Source organism: Pristis pectinata, chromosome 22 (genome assembly GCF_009764475.1).
Source record: "Pristis pectinata isolate sPriPec2 chromosome 22, sPriPec2.1.pri, whole genome shotgun sequence".
NCBI classification, from domain to species: Eukaryota; Metazoa; Chordata; class Chondrichthyes; order Rhinopristiformes; family Pristidae; genus Pristis; species Pristis pectinata.
The window spans coordinates 19,908,909-19,923,493 of NC_067426.1; the positions used below are offsets into that span (position 1 = coordinate 19,908,909).

Here is a 14,585-nt window from a genome sequence, read left to right on the forward strand (position 1 = left end):
CATGCATAGGGTTTAATATTATATATAGTTCATAAACTATATTTGTTCTAAAGTTTGAAGTTTGGATCAGAAGTAATAGTGGTTAGGGCAGATGATTTGCACTTCCTGATGGCAAATTACTGAGGTTCGAGACTGGCAATATGAAGACCAAAACACCTGGTTCTGACAGCTTAAATGGGTTTGCACTTTTGAATTTGTTTTTTTTCTATCTTTTTATCTATCAATTTGTCAATTGGCTGCTTAAAGGAATGTTAATATACATCAAAGTGCAAATTAAATCAACACACCAATCTATACATCTTTGTCCCAGGTGCAGCATGTTCATGCTAAGCTACTGCTTTTCTGACCTATCTTTTTAACCAATTAATAGCAAGTAAAGCAAGGACTAAAATACTAAAGTATCGGTTTTTATTATAGTTTAAATTGAATGAAAAGATGATGACAAATTTGGCTACCAAATTGAATGTAGTGTAACTAATACTGTCAGAATAACTTATCAAGATTTATCTAACTCTAATCAATTTGTTACATTCCAGATTCAGATGAGGAAATTTTTGCCTGCAAAAGAATGAAGAGGAAACATCTACAAGATAGTGATAGTGATGAGGATTTAAGCAACGTAAAAGAAGTTAGTAGTTCCAAGTTGGATAGTGCAACTGATAATGAGGAGCAAAACTTGAATTACAATGTTATAGATAAACACAAGAGTAAAAAGTTACATAGAGTTCGGAGAGTGACAATGAACAGTGGTGAGAGTGACTCTGATGTTGACACTGAATGCCAAGCTAGAATTATAAAACCCAATTCTGTCAGCAGTGAAGATGAGGAATTATCCACAGAAGAGCTACAACCTAGAAGTTCTAGTTTAGATGGTTCTTCACCTAGTCAACAAATTAATAAAAATTCAGTGCATCATGAAAAACAAGCAAATCAAAAGAACAGATCCCAGAGATCACGAGACAAGAAGAAGAAACAACTGGAAGCAGTTGAGAAACTGAAAAGAAAAAAGAAACAAAAAAAGCAGGTATAAAAAAAAGGATCCTCAGTACTGCTGTAAGGCAATTAAAACTTGCATTTCTTCGGTTTTTTTAAAATAGATTTTACCTTGGTTGTTGGACTAATTTAATTAGATTAATCACGTTAAGTTCTCTGAATACCTTAACTCTATTTAGGAAGCATCTACAGAATTGAAGACAGCAGATGACAGTGGCTGTCTACTAAGCAACAGTGACCTGTTTGAGACTGAAATGGATGATGAGAATGAACCTGTAAGAGAGGAAGAGGAGTTTTCATTAGATGCCATACGAGCAGCAGTTAAAAAGAAAGCAAAGCAACCCAAAGTGAGTGAAATTTGATTTTTTTTTAAGTTATACTTTTGCAAATTTTGTATTGCGGTATTAGCTAATGTTGGAATATGGCAGCACCATTTTTAAACTGACGTTTGTATGTGCTGTTTGTAACACCTGGGCTTTGCCAGGTCTGGACAATTTTGGATATGAAGAGAGATGGATGAAGTTGGCATTATTTTCTTTAGAGCAGAGGTGGGTGAGGAGATTTATTTGGGGAGATTGATAATTAGGTGGCATAAGTTTAAGACGGTGAGTAGAAAGGTCAAAGGAGAGTAGAGCATTTTTTTCTCTCTCAGATTGGCCTGTTAATCACTGGCTCAAGGCTTCCTGGAGGTACCAATCCTCTTGTTTAAGGGGGACCTGGATTAGCTGTTAATGTGCCATAATCTACATGCCTATGATCCAAGACCTGGGAAGGGCAGCACCATTGCAGGGATATAATGGACCATATAGTTACCTTCTGTGCTATAAATTTCTTTGCTTATGTAATCTTATTCCCCGTTCACAATGTTTTATCCCAGTGGCCAGGGAAAAGGTTTGGTGAATGTGCATCTGTTTGTTGACCTTAAATATAACATTGAGGAAGAATCAAGGCTAAAATCAGTCAGTGTGTGTGTGATATACTTAGTATATTTTCATTATGTCATAAAGTGGCCATTTGGCCCATCTAATCTATGCTGGCTCTTGGAGTATTTCCTCACATTTCAGTGAAACCAAATAAAAGTTAACTGGCTTTCCTCAATAAATTTCCACGTCCGTAGATCCCTCAAGGTTGCCGCGCAGGCTGATAGGGTTGTTAAGTGTTGGCCTTCATTAGTCAGGGTATTGAGTTCAAGAGCTGTGAGGTAATGTTGCAGCTCTATAGAACTCTGGTTAGACCACACTTGGAGTATTGTTCAGTTCTGGTCGCCTCATTATAGGAAGGATGTGGAAGCTTTAGAGAGGGTGCAGAGGAGATTTACCAGGATGCTGCCTAGATTGGAGAGCATGCCTAATGAGGACAGGTTGAGTGAGCTAGGGCTTTTCTCTTTGGAGAGAAGGAGGATGAGACGTGACTTGATAGGTGTACAAGATGATAAGAGGTATAGATTGAGAGAACAGTCAGACTTTTTCCCAGGGTGAAAATGGCTAACATGAGGGGGTGTAATTCTTAGGTGATGGGAGGAAGATATAAGGGATAAGTTTTTTTTTTACACAGACAGTGGTGGGTGTGTGGAATGCACTGCTGGCAGAGATTGTGGGGGTAGATACATCAGAGACATTTAAAAGACTCTTATATAGCCACGTGAATAATAGAGAAATGGAGGGTTAGGTGGGAGGGAACAGTTTGATAAATCTTAGAGCAGGATAAAATGTCGGCACAACATTGTGGGCCGAAGGACCTGTGCTGTGCTGTAGTGTTCTGTGTTCTATTATGCTATGTTTGGTTACTAGATATTGCTTAAAATACAAAATTCCTGCGAGCTTTGCACAAATCAAATCTTGAGTGAATCTTATCAGCCAAGCATACTGTTCCAACAAGTGTCTAAAAAGAGTAATTTCATTATTTATCTTTGTATCCCATTAGTATTATAAAATACTAACTACTGCAGACTACTGTTTTCCATGAGTTGCATCTTATTAGCCTGTGGCTACTGTATGGAATAGTCACCTGTGTCACCTATGCTCATACCTATCACATCAATATATTGAGGGGCTACCTTGCTGGTTTAGGCCATCCTGGATTCCAGTTGTATGTGAACTGAGTGGCAGAAAGGTTTCCAGAAGTGCACAAAGGAACTATAACCTTTGATATTTGGCATTGATTTTTTAAAATCAAATAAATAACTGATATTTGGAAAACAAAAGGCAGCTAAAAACTGCTAAAGAAAAATTAATATCACCATTAGACTAGGATATTCCAAGGCTTTGCTCATCATAGCCTTGTAATTCACATTGAAATACATATGGGCCTGGATTTGTATTTCTGACCTGAGCAGCAATTTCCCTAGCATAAATACTGGAGCATCTCAGCCAGGTGGTGCTCTAATGCTGAACTCCAGTGTTAATGTGGATCCAGTGTTAATGTTCTGAATCTATCAATGAGAGGGTGTCAGTATTTGATAGAAATTTGCTTAAATTTGAACTAAAATTAAATGTTTCTGTAATACCTAATTTGCCATGGTTAGAGCATGCAAACTGATACAAAATGGCACCAGAGCGTGGTGACACATTGCAAGCTGCTCTCTACAGATCTACTCATTACCTTTACTATAATCGTTCTACACTTTTGAATTTAAACTCTGTCACTAACTATATTGTTTTTACCTGTACTACATCAATGCACTCTGTACTGACTCAATGTAACTGCACTGTGTAATGAATTGACCTGTACGATCGGTTTGTAAGACAAGCTTTTCACTGTACCTCGGTACAAGTGACAATAATAAACCAATACCAATGTGTATATAGATTTTCCTGTGAAATAAAGATCAGTAAGCAATCCAGACTGATTCTGTCTTTGGTTTTCAGTTCCCTACCTCCTATCAAATCAATTTATGTGACAGTTAACAGTTTGCCCACTTGTAAGTTGCTTTCTTGTGAAAAGACTTTTATTCTATTTTAATGAGGATTCCTTCTGTGCAGTTACCTGTGGACCACAATTAGATTGCATATTTAATCATGGAATTCAATTTGCTGCTGTATTTCTCAGTTTCTTTTTCTAATTCTAGAGCTTGAAACTTGTTCCTTCTGAAAATCTCCATGGTTATGACTGTGAAGAGCAGGTGCAAAAAGATGGAAAAAAGGTGATAGAATATGTCAACCTTAGTTACTTCATTGTTTAACATTGTAGTTCTATTGCATCCAATCTACAATTTTAAAAAATAACTTATCTAAAGTTACATCAATGGTCATTTTTTTTAAATAAAGCATTCTTTGTTGTTAAACTTGCACTCCAAGTCTTTTAAAAGATTTGAACAAGGGCCCTTTCTTCTCCCTTTACAATAATCCCACGAAGTTGGTCTTGTCATTACTACCCACAAGCTATATTTCTACATATCTGTCTAATCTGATGGTTACTATTTGCCCTACTTGTAATGTTCACAGGATTACCTGTGATCCTTTATCACGTTAAGTGCTCACCTTGAATTGGTTGATATCCTAGAAGTAAAACTCCAATAATCTGGTATTTGACTATTTGGAAATCCTAATTAGTTTAGCATTTGGCTCATCTGGTGATGTTTCCCGCATGGAGTTCTGGTTCCACACTCCCTTTAAAATTACTAGTATCATTGCAGCAGTTACCATTCTGCTGTTAAGAGTGAATAAGGTGTGTTGGAGTATTAATATGAATAACATCCAGTAGTTCAGAAAATCTGCTAGTCCAGCACCGCCAAAGTATCGAGCATGCCAGATTAATGGAGTTTTACTGTTGAGGTATAACGGCAATATCACAAAGAAAATGTAACTGGCATTTCAAATTCAGTGACTTAATCATGTACCTCTTTTGCTTTGGTAGTTACTTACAAGTGAATAAAATCTAGGGAAGCTCAGGACAATTCTTTCAACACAGTCTGCAAACAAATGACTTCTGTGCCTGCTAGGACTTGCTTAATATGTATTAAATTAAAGGCATGTTGAGCTTTCTGATAACTTTCTGGAAGTTCCTGAGTTTTACATTGTCCTGGCATTTGTAATTTAAATCTGAGAGTCATTTGAGACTAATCAGTCTTTTGTCTGAACACCTGCAATTAAATTTTTTAAAAAAGCAGTATTCTAACATGACACCATTTTGATTCTCCATTTTAATATTGAAGAACGTCTTTAAAATAGTCTCTAAGCCATGGGATTCAACTTCCCTTGCTTGGGTTTTAATCAGATAATTGCATTCTTAACATCAGAGTACTTTTAGATAAGCAAACCTTCACTCTTTATTGTCCAAATGGTGCTCTTAGGCATTTCATGAGACCCCAGCAGAAGTGTCGATTTCTCTTACCAACTATGCTTATGTGATGAGTTGCTAGCTTATCAATTGGATAGCAAAAGAATAAACAACGCTCCTCCAGCGTGGTCTTGTTCATTCAGTAATCCAGCCTCAATTCACCTTAACTCGCCTATCAACCTTGTGCTTGCTGACCTTCATTTACTTCTATCCACCAACACAGTAGTTTTTAAGCCTCTTTATTTGCTTCTATCTTGCTTTTTTTTCTTTCTTTCTTCTCTCTCTATCTAAAACCAACCTTTTTAGTCATCAATCTTTAAATGTTTCTTTGTCCTTTGTTAAAGATGCAATATAAATGCAATAAACTATGGTTTTAGTTAAAACTGCAATCGGGGGTTCCTGAAAAATAAGTTAACAGCAATAGGTATTGTAGTAGTTTCTGATGTTATGAAACTTCACTATTAGAAAAAAAACACAGGATACTATATGTATAACACTTAACAAACTACAGGCACGAAATCTGGGCCAGCATCTGCAACATGATACGAGTTTTATTTCATCTACCCACCAAAAAGTTTTTGTGTGGCACCCTCACGTCACCTTGTATATAATACAGAGAGAATAGGCAGTATGAGTGATGGCCCAGATGCATTCTCTGGGCTTGAGTCAGTCAGTCTTTGCCTCAGCCAGTATATAGAGCTACCTTTCTCCTTACATCTTTATCTCTTTCCTGAACACTGAATCACAAATGTTAATACAAATGTATACAGCGTGAACAATTATAATCAAATGGTTTTGACAAATTTTGCCCATCTAGAGTCGCAATAGGTTTTTGCAGTAGAGTCCCCTTCCCTGTTTTTTTAATACATTTTTGACCCCATTTCGGGAGGAGGCACAGGTGGAGCATAAACATTTGCACTCGTGCTTTGAACCTAATGTTATTTTTCTGTGCTGTAAAATCAAATAATTCACTTCTTAAATTATGGATATAATCCAAGTGTGATCCGAAGCCTACTTCTCAAACAGATTCAAAGTATATTTGTAATTTCAAATGTAATTTTTATCAAAAGTGCAAATCCTCTTAATATGTCTATTCTAGTTACAATGCCAGTACAATTTTATGCTGTCAGAGATGCTGAGTTTGCAGAGATGTACACATGCATCGTGTCCACATTATTATGTCACTGACTGTGTGAAATGTACAGGGCGGGAATTGTGCAACTTTTTAAGAAACTTAGACCAATGACTAATCCATGGATTGTGTTCAGTTTGCATTATTGGGTATGTATAGTAGGTAATGTTTGAAAGATATTTTCATAATAGAAGCACATCTTTATTATTTTCACCTGAGGCAATTTATTTTGTTTTTTTGTTCAAAATGAAGTGGTAATCTCATCTAAAATTATAAGCTGAGCATGGATATAAACCTTATTGAGGACAATATTAAGGGATCATTGGCATCCAATGCAAGTTTCTTCTAGTATCCAACCCATGAAAAATAATATCTTTTGTTCATTTTGATTCTGATTAATTTGATTATTTCAAGTCTTGAGTTATTATATGTTCATTGGTTTTATTCTTTAAAAGGTACGTATGGAGAGGAAGGCAGCCAAAATGAGCAAGGAGGCAATGCGTCAGATTCACAGTGAAACTCAACGACTGTTGCGAGGTGAATTTTAAGAATATACAGTAACTTGTATTTCTTCCAGCTATTTGGTATTGTTTGATTGACAGGTTACATTGTATTTTCCAAAATCTTTTGGAATCATTAAATAACATCATTCAATCTTTAACTGCTTTCCATTAACCAATAATATGTATTATAAATGGCATTAGATGTGAAGATTGCTGACTTAAAATTTAAAATTAAGATTTAAAGACATAATATACATTAAATGGGATTGCAGTAATATGGTGAGGAGCATGGCAAAATGTGTTTTATTTTGTCTCGGTGAAGCTGTGTAAACAGTGGTGTGATCCAGAAGTAAAGGATCTGTGCTTATTTTTTAACCATCTGTGTTCTGATCTTGCTTTTGGGGTACCTTGTCAATTGGGAAGCAATACACAGATGGAGTGTAGTCAATGAAAGCTGTCGGCAATTTCAGGATTTTTGTGGATTGAAATGATCACATTGTAGCGGTTGCTACCGCGGAATAAAACAAGACTCTACTCGGAAGATTGCCAAACAGAACTGGTTTATTTTCCCGCCTTGTGTGGGCCCTTTAAGGGAGAAAAACTCCCGCCCAAAAAAACCGGCAATGACGTAAGTCCTACGTCATCAGGACTTTCCTGCGCGCGGGTTCTCCCCGTCGCTCGGAAAGACGAGGCCCGCCGCCATCTTGGGCCTCGTCGCTCCGACGCCGCGCGACCCGACTGCCGAGCCGGTTCGCCCGACTAGACGGTGAGTCGCCACACAACCCCCCCCAGAACCGGCGAGACAGTCCCCAAGGTCCGTGGGCTGTGCCAGCTGCCGCTTAGGGGGGCGGCCTCTGCGTCGTGGCGTGGCAACCTCGACAGGCTGTTGCAGATCCAAATGGGCCGGTTTGAGGCGGTCCGCCGTGAAAACCTGTTCCCTGCCTCCAATGTCCAAAATAAAAGTGGATCCGTTATTCCGTATGACTCGGAACGGTCCCTCATATGGTCGTTGCAATGGCGCCCGAGGTGTGCCCCTGTGAACGAAAACAAACTTACAGTCCCGTAGTTCCTTGGGCTGGCAGGATGGGGCTTGACCGTGCCATGAGGTGGGAATCGGGGCCAAGGCGCCGAGCTTCTCGCGCAGTCTTTGCAGAACTGCTGGGGGTTGTTCCCCTTGGTCCTGAAGGGCAGGTATGAAATCCCCGGGGACAACTAGTGGCGCCCCGTATACAAGCTCAGCTGACGAAGTGCGGAGGTCTTCTTTGGGGGCAGTGCGTATGCCGAGCAGGACCCAAGGCAGCTCGTCAACCCAGTTAGGACCCTTCAGGCGGGCCATCAAGGCCGATTTTAGATGGCGGTGAAAACGTTCCACCAACCCGTTTGATTGAGGATGGTAGGCCGTGGTGGTGTGCAGCTGCGTCCCTAGCAGGTTCGCTAATGCAGCCCAGAGACTGGAAGTGAATTGGGTGCCTCTGTCTGAAGTGATGTGGGCCGGAACGCCAAAACGTGAGACCCAAGTTGTGAGCAGCGCTCGGGCGCAGGAATCAGTTGTGATGTCAGTCAGGGGGGTTGCCTCAGGCCACCTCGTGAACCGGTCCACAATGGTAAGGAGGTACCGGGCTCCTCTTGAAACCGGCAGAGGGCCCACGAGGTCGACGTGTATGTGGTCGAACCTCCTACGGGTAGGCTCGAACTGCTGTGGTGGGACCTTGGTGTGTCGCTGGATTTTTGACGTCTGGCAGTGCAGACAAGTCCTGGCCCACTCACTGACCTGTTTGCGCAGGCCATGCCAGACAAACTTGCTGGCGACCAGTCGGACAGTAGATCTGATGGACGGGTGCGCCAACCCATGTACCGAGTCAAAAACGCGTCTCCGCCAGGCTGCAGGGACAATAGGGCGTGGCTGACCAGTCGCAACGTCGCAAAGTAGGGTCCGCTGACCTGGACCAACCAAGAAATCTCGGAGCTGCAGACCCGAGACTGTGGTTCTGTAGCTGGGCAGTTCGTCGTCGGCTTGCTGTGCGTCAGCCAGGGCCGTGTAGTCGACACCCAAGGATAGGTTGTGGATGGTTGGTCTGGAAAGTGCATCAGCAACAACATTATCCTTTCCGGAGACATGTTGGATGTCAGTTGTGAACTCGGAAATGTAGGATAAATGTCTCTGCTGACGAGCTGACCAGGGATCGGAGACTTTGGAGAAGGCAAAGGACAGAGGCTTATGATCGGTGAAAGCGGTGAAAGGCCTGCCTTCTAGAAAGTATCGGAAATGCTGGACCGCCAGATACAGCGCTAGAAGTTCCCGATCAAAAGCGCTGTACTTCAGTTCGGGCGGTCTAAGGTGTTTGCTGAAAAATGCCAAGGGTTGCCAGTGGCCTTCGAGTAGCTGTTCCAGTACCCCACCCACTGCGGTGTTGGACGCGTCTACCGTGAGGGCAGTCGGGACGTCAGTCCTAGGGTGTACCAGCATCGTGGCGTCTGCCAGGGCGTCTTTGGCCTTAACGAAAGCAGCCGCAGCCTCGTCAGTCCAGGTGATGTCCTTGCCCTTACCAGCCAGCAGCGAGAACAGAGGGCGCATGATACGGGCTGCTGCAGGGATGAAACGATGGTAAAAGTTGACCATCCCAAGGAATTCCTGTAGGCCTTTGACTGTGTCGGGGCGGGCAAAATGGCGGATAGCATCCACCTTGGCGGGTAGGGGTGTTGCCCCGTCGCTGGTGATTTTGTGGCCGAGGAAATCGATAGAGTCAAGTCCGAATTGGCACTTGGACGGGTTAATCGTGAGGCCGAAATCGCGGAGGCGTGAATACAGCTGGCGGAGGTGGGAAAGGTGTTCCTGGCGGTTACGGCTGGCGATCAGTATGTCGTCCAAGTAAATGAACACGAAGTCCAGGTCTCGGCCTACCGCGTCCATCAGCCGCTGGAAGGTCTGCGCGGCGTTCTTAAGGCCGAACGGCATCCGAAGGAATTCGAACAGGCCGAATGGGGTGATAATCGCAGTTTTGGGGACGTCATCCGGATGAACCGGGATTTGGTGGTATCCCCTAACGAGGTCCACTTTGGAAAAGATGTGGGCCCCGTGTAAGTTCGCTGCGAAGTCCTGGATGTGAGGGATGGGATAGCGGTCCGGGGTGGTGGCAAGGGTAAAGGTCCAGGTAAAACGGCTGCCGCCAAAGTGTAATTGAAGTGTACGGGTGCCGAAAGACCGTATCGTTGTACCGTTGGCGGCATTGAGTAGAGGACCTGGTGGCCTGTCACGAGTGTCGCGGCCTGTCGGGGGCAAAATACTGACCTCCGCTCCAGTATCAACGAGGAAATGCCGTCCAGATTGCTTGTCCTGAACGAAGAGGAGGCTCTGTCGGCGGCCAGCCGCCGTAGCCATCAGCGGCGGCTGGCCCTGGCGTTTCTCTGAAACTTGCAGGGTGGGCGGCATCAACGGGCCTCCGCACCCCACCTCTGATGGTAGAAGCACAGCTGGTCACCCGTGTCGTCGTCTGCGTTCCTGGGGCGTGGCTGCTCGGTTGCTGGGGCCGGGCGAGGCAGGCGTTGGGCTCGCGGCCTGGTGATTTGACTGACGGACGAACCGCTCTCGCGCTTGGCCCTCCACAGGACATCTGCCCGGGCGGCCACCTCACGGGGGTTGCTGAAGTCGGCATCAGCTAACAACAAGTGGATGTCATCGGGGAGCTGTTCGAGGAAGGCCTGTTCGAACATCAGGCATGGCTTCTGTCCCTCGGCCAATGCCAGCATCTCATTCATTAGGGCGGATGGGGATCTGTCCCCCAGGCCATCCAGATGAAGCAGGCGGGCGGCGCGTTCACGACGGGAGAGGCCGAAGGTCCGGATCAAAAGATCTTTGAAAGCCGGGTACTTAACTTCCTCCGGAGGCGACTGGATGAAGTCTCCAACCTGGGCGGCTGTCTCCTGGTCCAGAGAGCTAACCACATGGTAGTACTTCGTGGAGTCGGAGGTGATCTGCCGAAGGTGGAATTGCGCTTCGGCCTGGTCAAACCAGACGCTTGGCCGAAGTGTCCAAAAGGTGGGCAGCTTGAGGGCCACTGCGTTGGCTGCTGCGCTGTCGTCCATTTCGCGGGTTCAAAAGCCGTTTGGACCGTCGGGGTCACCAATGTAGCGGTTGCTACCACGGAATAAAACAAGACTCTACTCGGAGGATTGCCAAACAGAACTGGTTTATTTTCCCGCCTTGTGCGGGCCCTTTAAGGGAGAAAAACTCCCGCCCAAAAAAACCGGCAATGACGTAAGTCCTACGTCATCAGGACTTTCCCGCGCGCGCGGGTTCTCCCCGTCGCTCGGAAAGACGAGGCCCGCCACCATCTTGGGCCTCGTCGCTCCGACGCCGCGCGACCCGACTGCCGAGCCGGTTCGCCCGACTAGACGGTGAGTCGCCACAACATGAAAGTTTTCAAGCAGAGAATTGGAGAAAGACTAAATAGGGGATCTGTATCCTACAAATCTGTGTTTAAAAAGTAGAAACTTGAAGGTACATTTGTACAAATCTTGCTTTTGATCCCTTTACTAAGAAAAGAACGTGTGACACCTTGGTTTAAAGATAATGCTGAAGCTGTTTAAAATAAATTTTTAAGAATTCCTTGCAACCTAGAGTTATAATAAGTTTTGGTTATATTGCTTTAAGATTAGAATCAATGCCAAGGAAGAGGCTAGTGATGAAATTTTAATAAGATGATACCAAGGTTTTAGTATTGAGGAGACTTTGGGGAGGGGGAGCGCGGGGGGGAAGCTCTGTTTTATCACATCAAAAAGCAACTTTGAGAGGTATGCAGAACTGGAGTCCTTTTCTCATTTATGTTATTGAAACCTATTTGTTGAATCACTAATTAATGGCCATAAACTTAAAATGCTAAGTTACAAAAGGAAAGTGGTTAAAATGTTTTCTGTTCAGAAGGACATAGAATAAATACCCAGCCAGAAAGCAATCTATGTTAATTACTATCTTGGAAAAGGGGATAAATACCTGTAAAAATTTAAAAGGGTATGATTATGGGGCTAGTATGAATAACTCTTTCAGAGAGCATATATAGGGAGCATGGACTATTTGACTTTCTCTTCTGCTGTAAACACAATGCCTCCAGATATCAATAACTCAGTGATACCTCTTAAAATTTTGGTTTGATGCTATGGTATTGGGATTGTTTCAGGAGAGTTAACAGTATTTTTGATTTTTTTCCCCCACTAATTTTGAATCTAGATGAGCAATTCAACACATCTTTTAATTGATTTCAGATTTTTTATACCCAATTGATAATCTGAGGAATGTTGTAATTGCTTAATTTTATTTTTAAAAGAAATTTAAGTTTGTATGCTTCTTTCTCCATCTTGGTTATTGTATTATGCACTAATTGTTTTTTTTTGTAAAGAATCCAAAAGCAGCAGTCAATGAGAATATGGTCAATTAAATAACTCCTCATAATTTCACCATTACACTCAATCATTTGGGTTCTTCTGGGAATGGGGGGAAGGTTTGGGGAAAGAGTGTGGAAAGGAGGAGAATGACAAAGCTATTGTCCCTCTTGGCAAGCCCTAATTTTTAACCTGGAGAGCCTATTGTTTAAAAGTTTGTACCTAGTGTCAAAGTTGAGAGCAGCTAAATATTAGTAATATTGTTATCTTATTTTCTCAGAGGCAAATTTATCTTTGCCCTATCATCTGCCAGAACCACAAACTATTCATGATTTCTACATGAAACGCCCAAGGCCAGCCTGCCAAGGAAGTGCCATGTCATTGCTCAAGTAAGCGCATATTGTTTCAAAGAGAAAATAACATATATTTGAAGTGAAACTTCAGCTTCAGAAGCACTGCATGTGTGCATTGCTCCATCTTGTAACATTTACTATTTTATGATTTTCTAGTAGGGTGGCTAAAATAAGTTAGTTTATTTTGTACTTGATACTCTCCAGGAACCTACGTGGCTGCAGTGGAATGAATTTACAGCACCTTCTGTGCTGTAAATTTATAGCAGTAGATGTTTTGGACAGTGATGCTTCCGATTGCAAAGGTGCAGATATCCTTTCATTTGGACTGCCAGCAGGGAAACTGCAGAAGGCTCATCCATTTGCTTAGCCTGGATAGAATTCTTCCAAGCATTAATTTAAAATGATGTATTTATAGTGAAATAATTAATAATCAGTTCATTGAGATTTAACTGGAAAATGTACGAGAGTCTGTAAAAGAAAACTGCTTATTTGAGGAACTGAGAGAAAAGTAAATGCAGTAACAATATTCTGTCCATAGATGTCTTTGTATACTCTGAAAATCAGTGTATTTTTTTTTACCATGTAACCAAACGTCCTGGCCTTGTACTTAAAATTCATATTAAATAGCTTAATAAGTACATCAGAATACTGATTATTTCCAACTATTTCCAAAATTCATCATTATTATTTGATTTTTGAAGTGTAATCTCTGCTGCAGCAAAATCTGCTTTCAAAACCTGTGACAGGACTTTATCCTGTTATGCTAGGCTTGGCTCAGTGATGGTTTACAAATGTGTCAACTAACTCCAGATATTTGAACTTGTTATATGAACTGATACTTAAGTCTAATGTTGAAAGTAAGCTAACGTTGTTAGAGATGTTTCTTTGACCTAGATCTGCCTGCTGCAGGTGTGCCTGACATGGTGATGTGATATTCATAATACTTGTATATTTAAGGCTTAGCTATCACATTTCCCTTCATTGCCACAGTGCCTGCAGGTCAAATGTATCTCATATTTGTGAAGGATAGGTAAGGTGCTGCAAAATCCATCTCTTGCATCTGGAAATAGGGAATTTAGTCATTAGATGGAATTTTTAATTTTTCAGTTGACTTGGATGGGAAAAGGTTTATATTTTTACAAATGAATGCCTGAAGTGATTAAAATATTTTTATCTTTTATTGGGCTAGATTTAGTGTTTTGTTTAGTGACAAAATGAATAAATTCAGCAGTTAGCATTTCTATTAATTTTTGTCATTTTCACCCCTAAGTTCCTGAAATTATTGAATTTTCCACTTCTATTTGAAGTTGGTATATACTGGGGGGGGGGGGGGGGGGGGGGGGGGGGGGGGGGGGGGGGGGGGGGGGGGGGGGGGGGGGGGGGGAGGGGGGGGGGGGGGGGGGTAGGGGGTGGGGGGGGGGGGGGGGGGGGGGGGGGGGGGGGGGGGGGGGGGGAGGGGGGGGGGGGGGGGGGGGGGGGGGGGGGGGGGGGGGGGGGGGGGGGGGGGGGGGGGGGGGGGGGGGGGGGGGGGGGGGGGGGGGGAAGCTGGATGATACACAGAAGTGTACACAACCCACTCACAACTCCACTTTCTCTCCATCAGTGCCAAGTCCTAAAAATAAATACGTACATGTTTCATTGCTTGTAAATATTTGTATGCTTTTCCGTTTTACCCAGCACTTCACTAATGGTCCTTTTTCAACCATGTAGTGAATTAAAATCTCTGTTTAATATAAAAGGTTTAAAAATAAAGGTCTTCTGCCAACAATTAGTTGAGAGAAATACTATGTGAAAAGAAGTATATTATACACTTGTTGCTTTATGCTAGAAAAACAGTTATAGAATTTGTTCCTTCACTGCACAAGATCTACTCATTGAATAATCGCCTCATTTCTCAGGCCTTGCTGATCTTGTATTTTATTATCAGTGTTGATGCCCTTTTTAGATTAA

At 42.6% G+C, this 14,585-nt stretch overlaps 1 protein-coding gene across 1 annotated transcript in view; it reads left to right on the forward strand.

Moving 5' to 3' along the window:
- LOC127581731 (claspin) overlaps positions 1 to 14,585 on the forward strand; it is a 39,493-nt gene that overhangs the window by 5,832 nt on the left and 19,076 nt on the right. Inside the window, exons 3-7 of the mRNA XM_052036400.1 lie at positions 537 to 1,024; positions 1,173 to 1,340; positions 4,061 to 4,135; positions 6,859 to 6,940; positions 12,563 to 12,671. Of these exons, the coding sequence (XP_051892360.1) occupies positions 537 to 1,024; positions 1,173 to 1,340; positions 4,061 to 4,135; positions 6,859 to 6,940; positions 12,563 to 12,671 (922 nt within the window). The remainder of the gene's footprint in view (positions 1 to 536; positions 1,025 to 1,172; positions 1,341 to 4,060; positions 4,136 to 6,858; positions 6,941 to 12,562; positions 12,672 to 14,585) is intronic.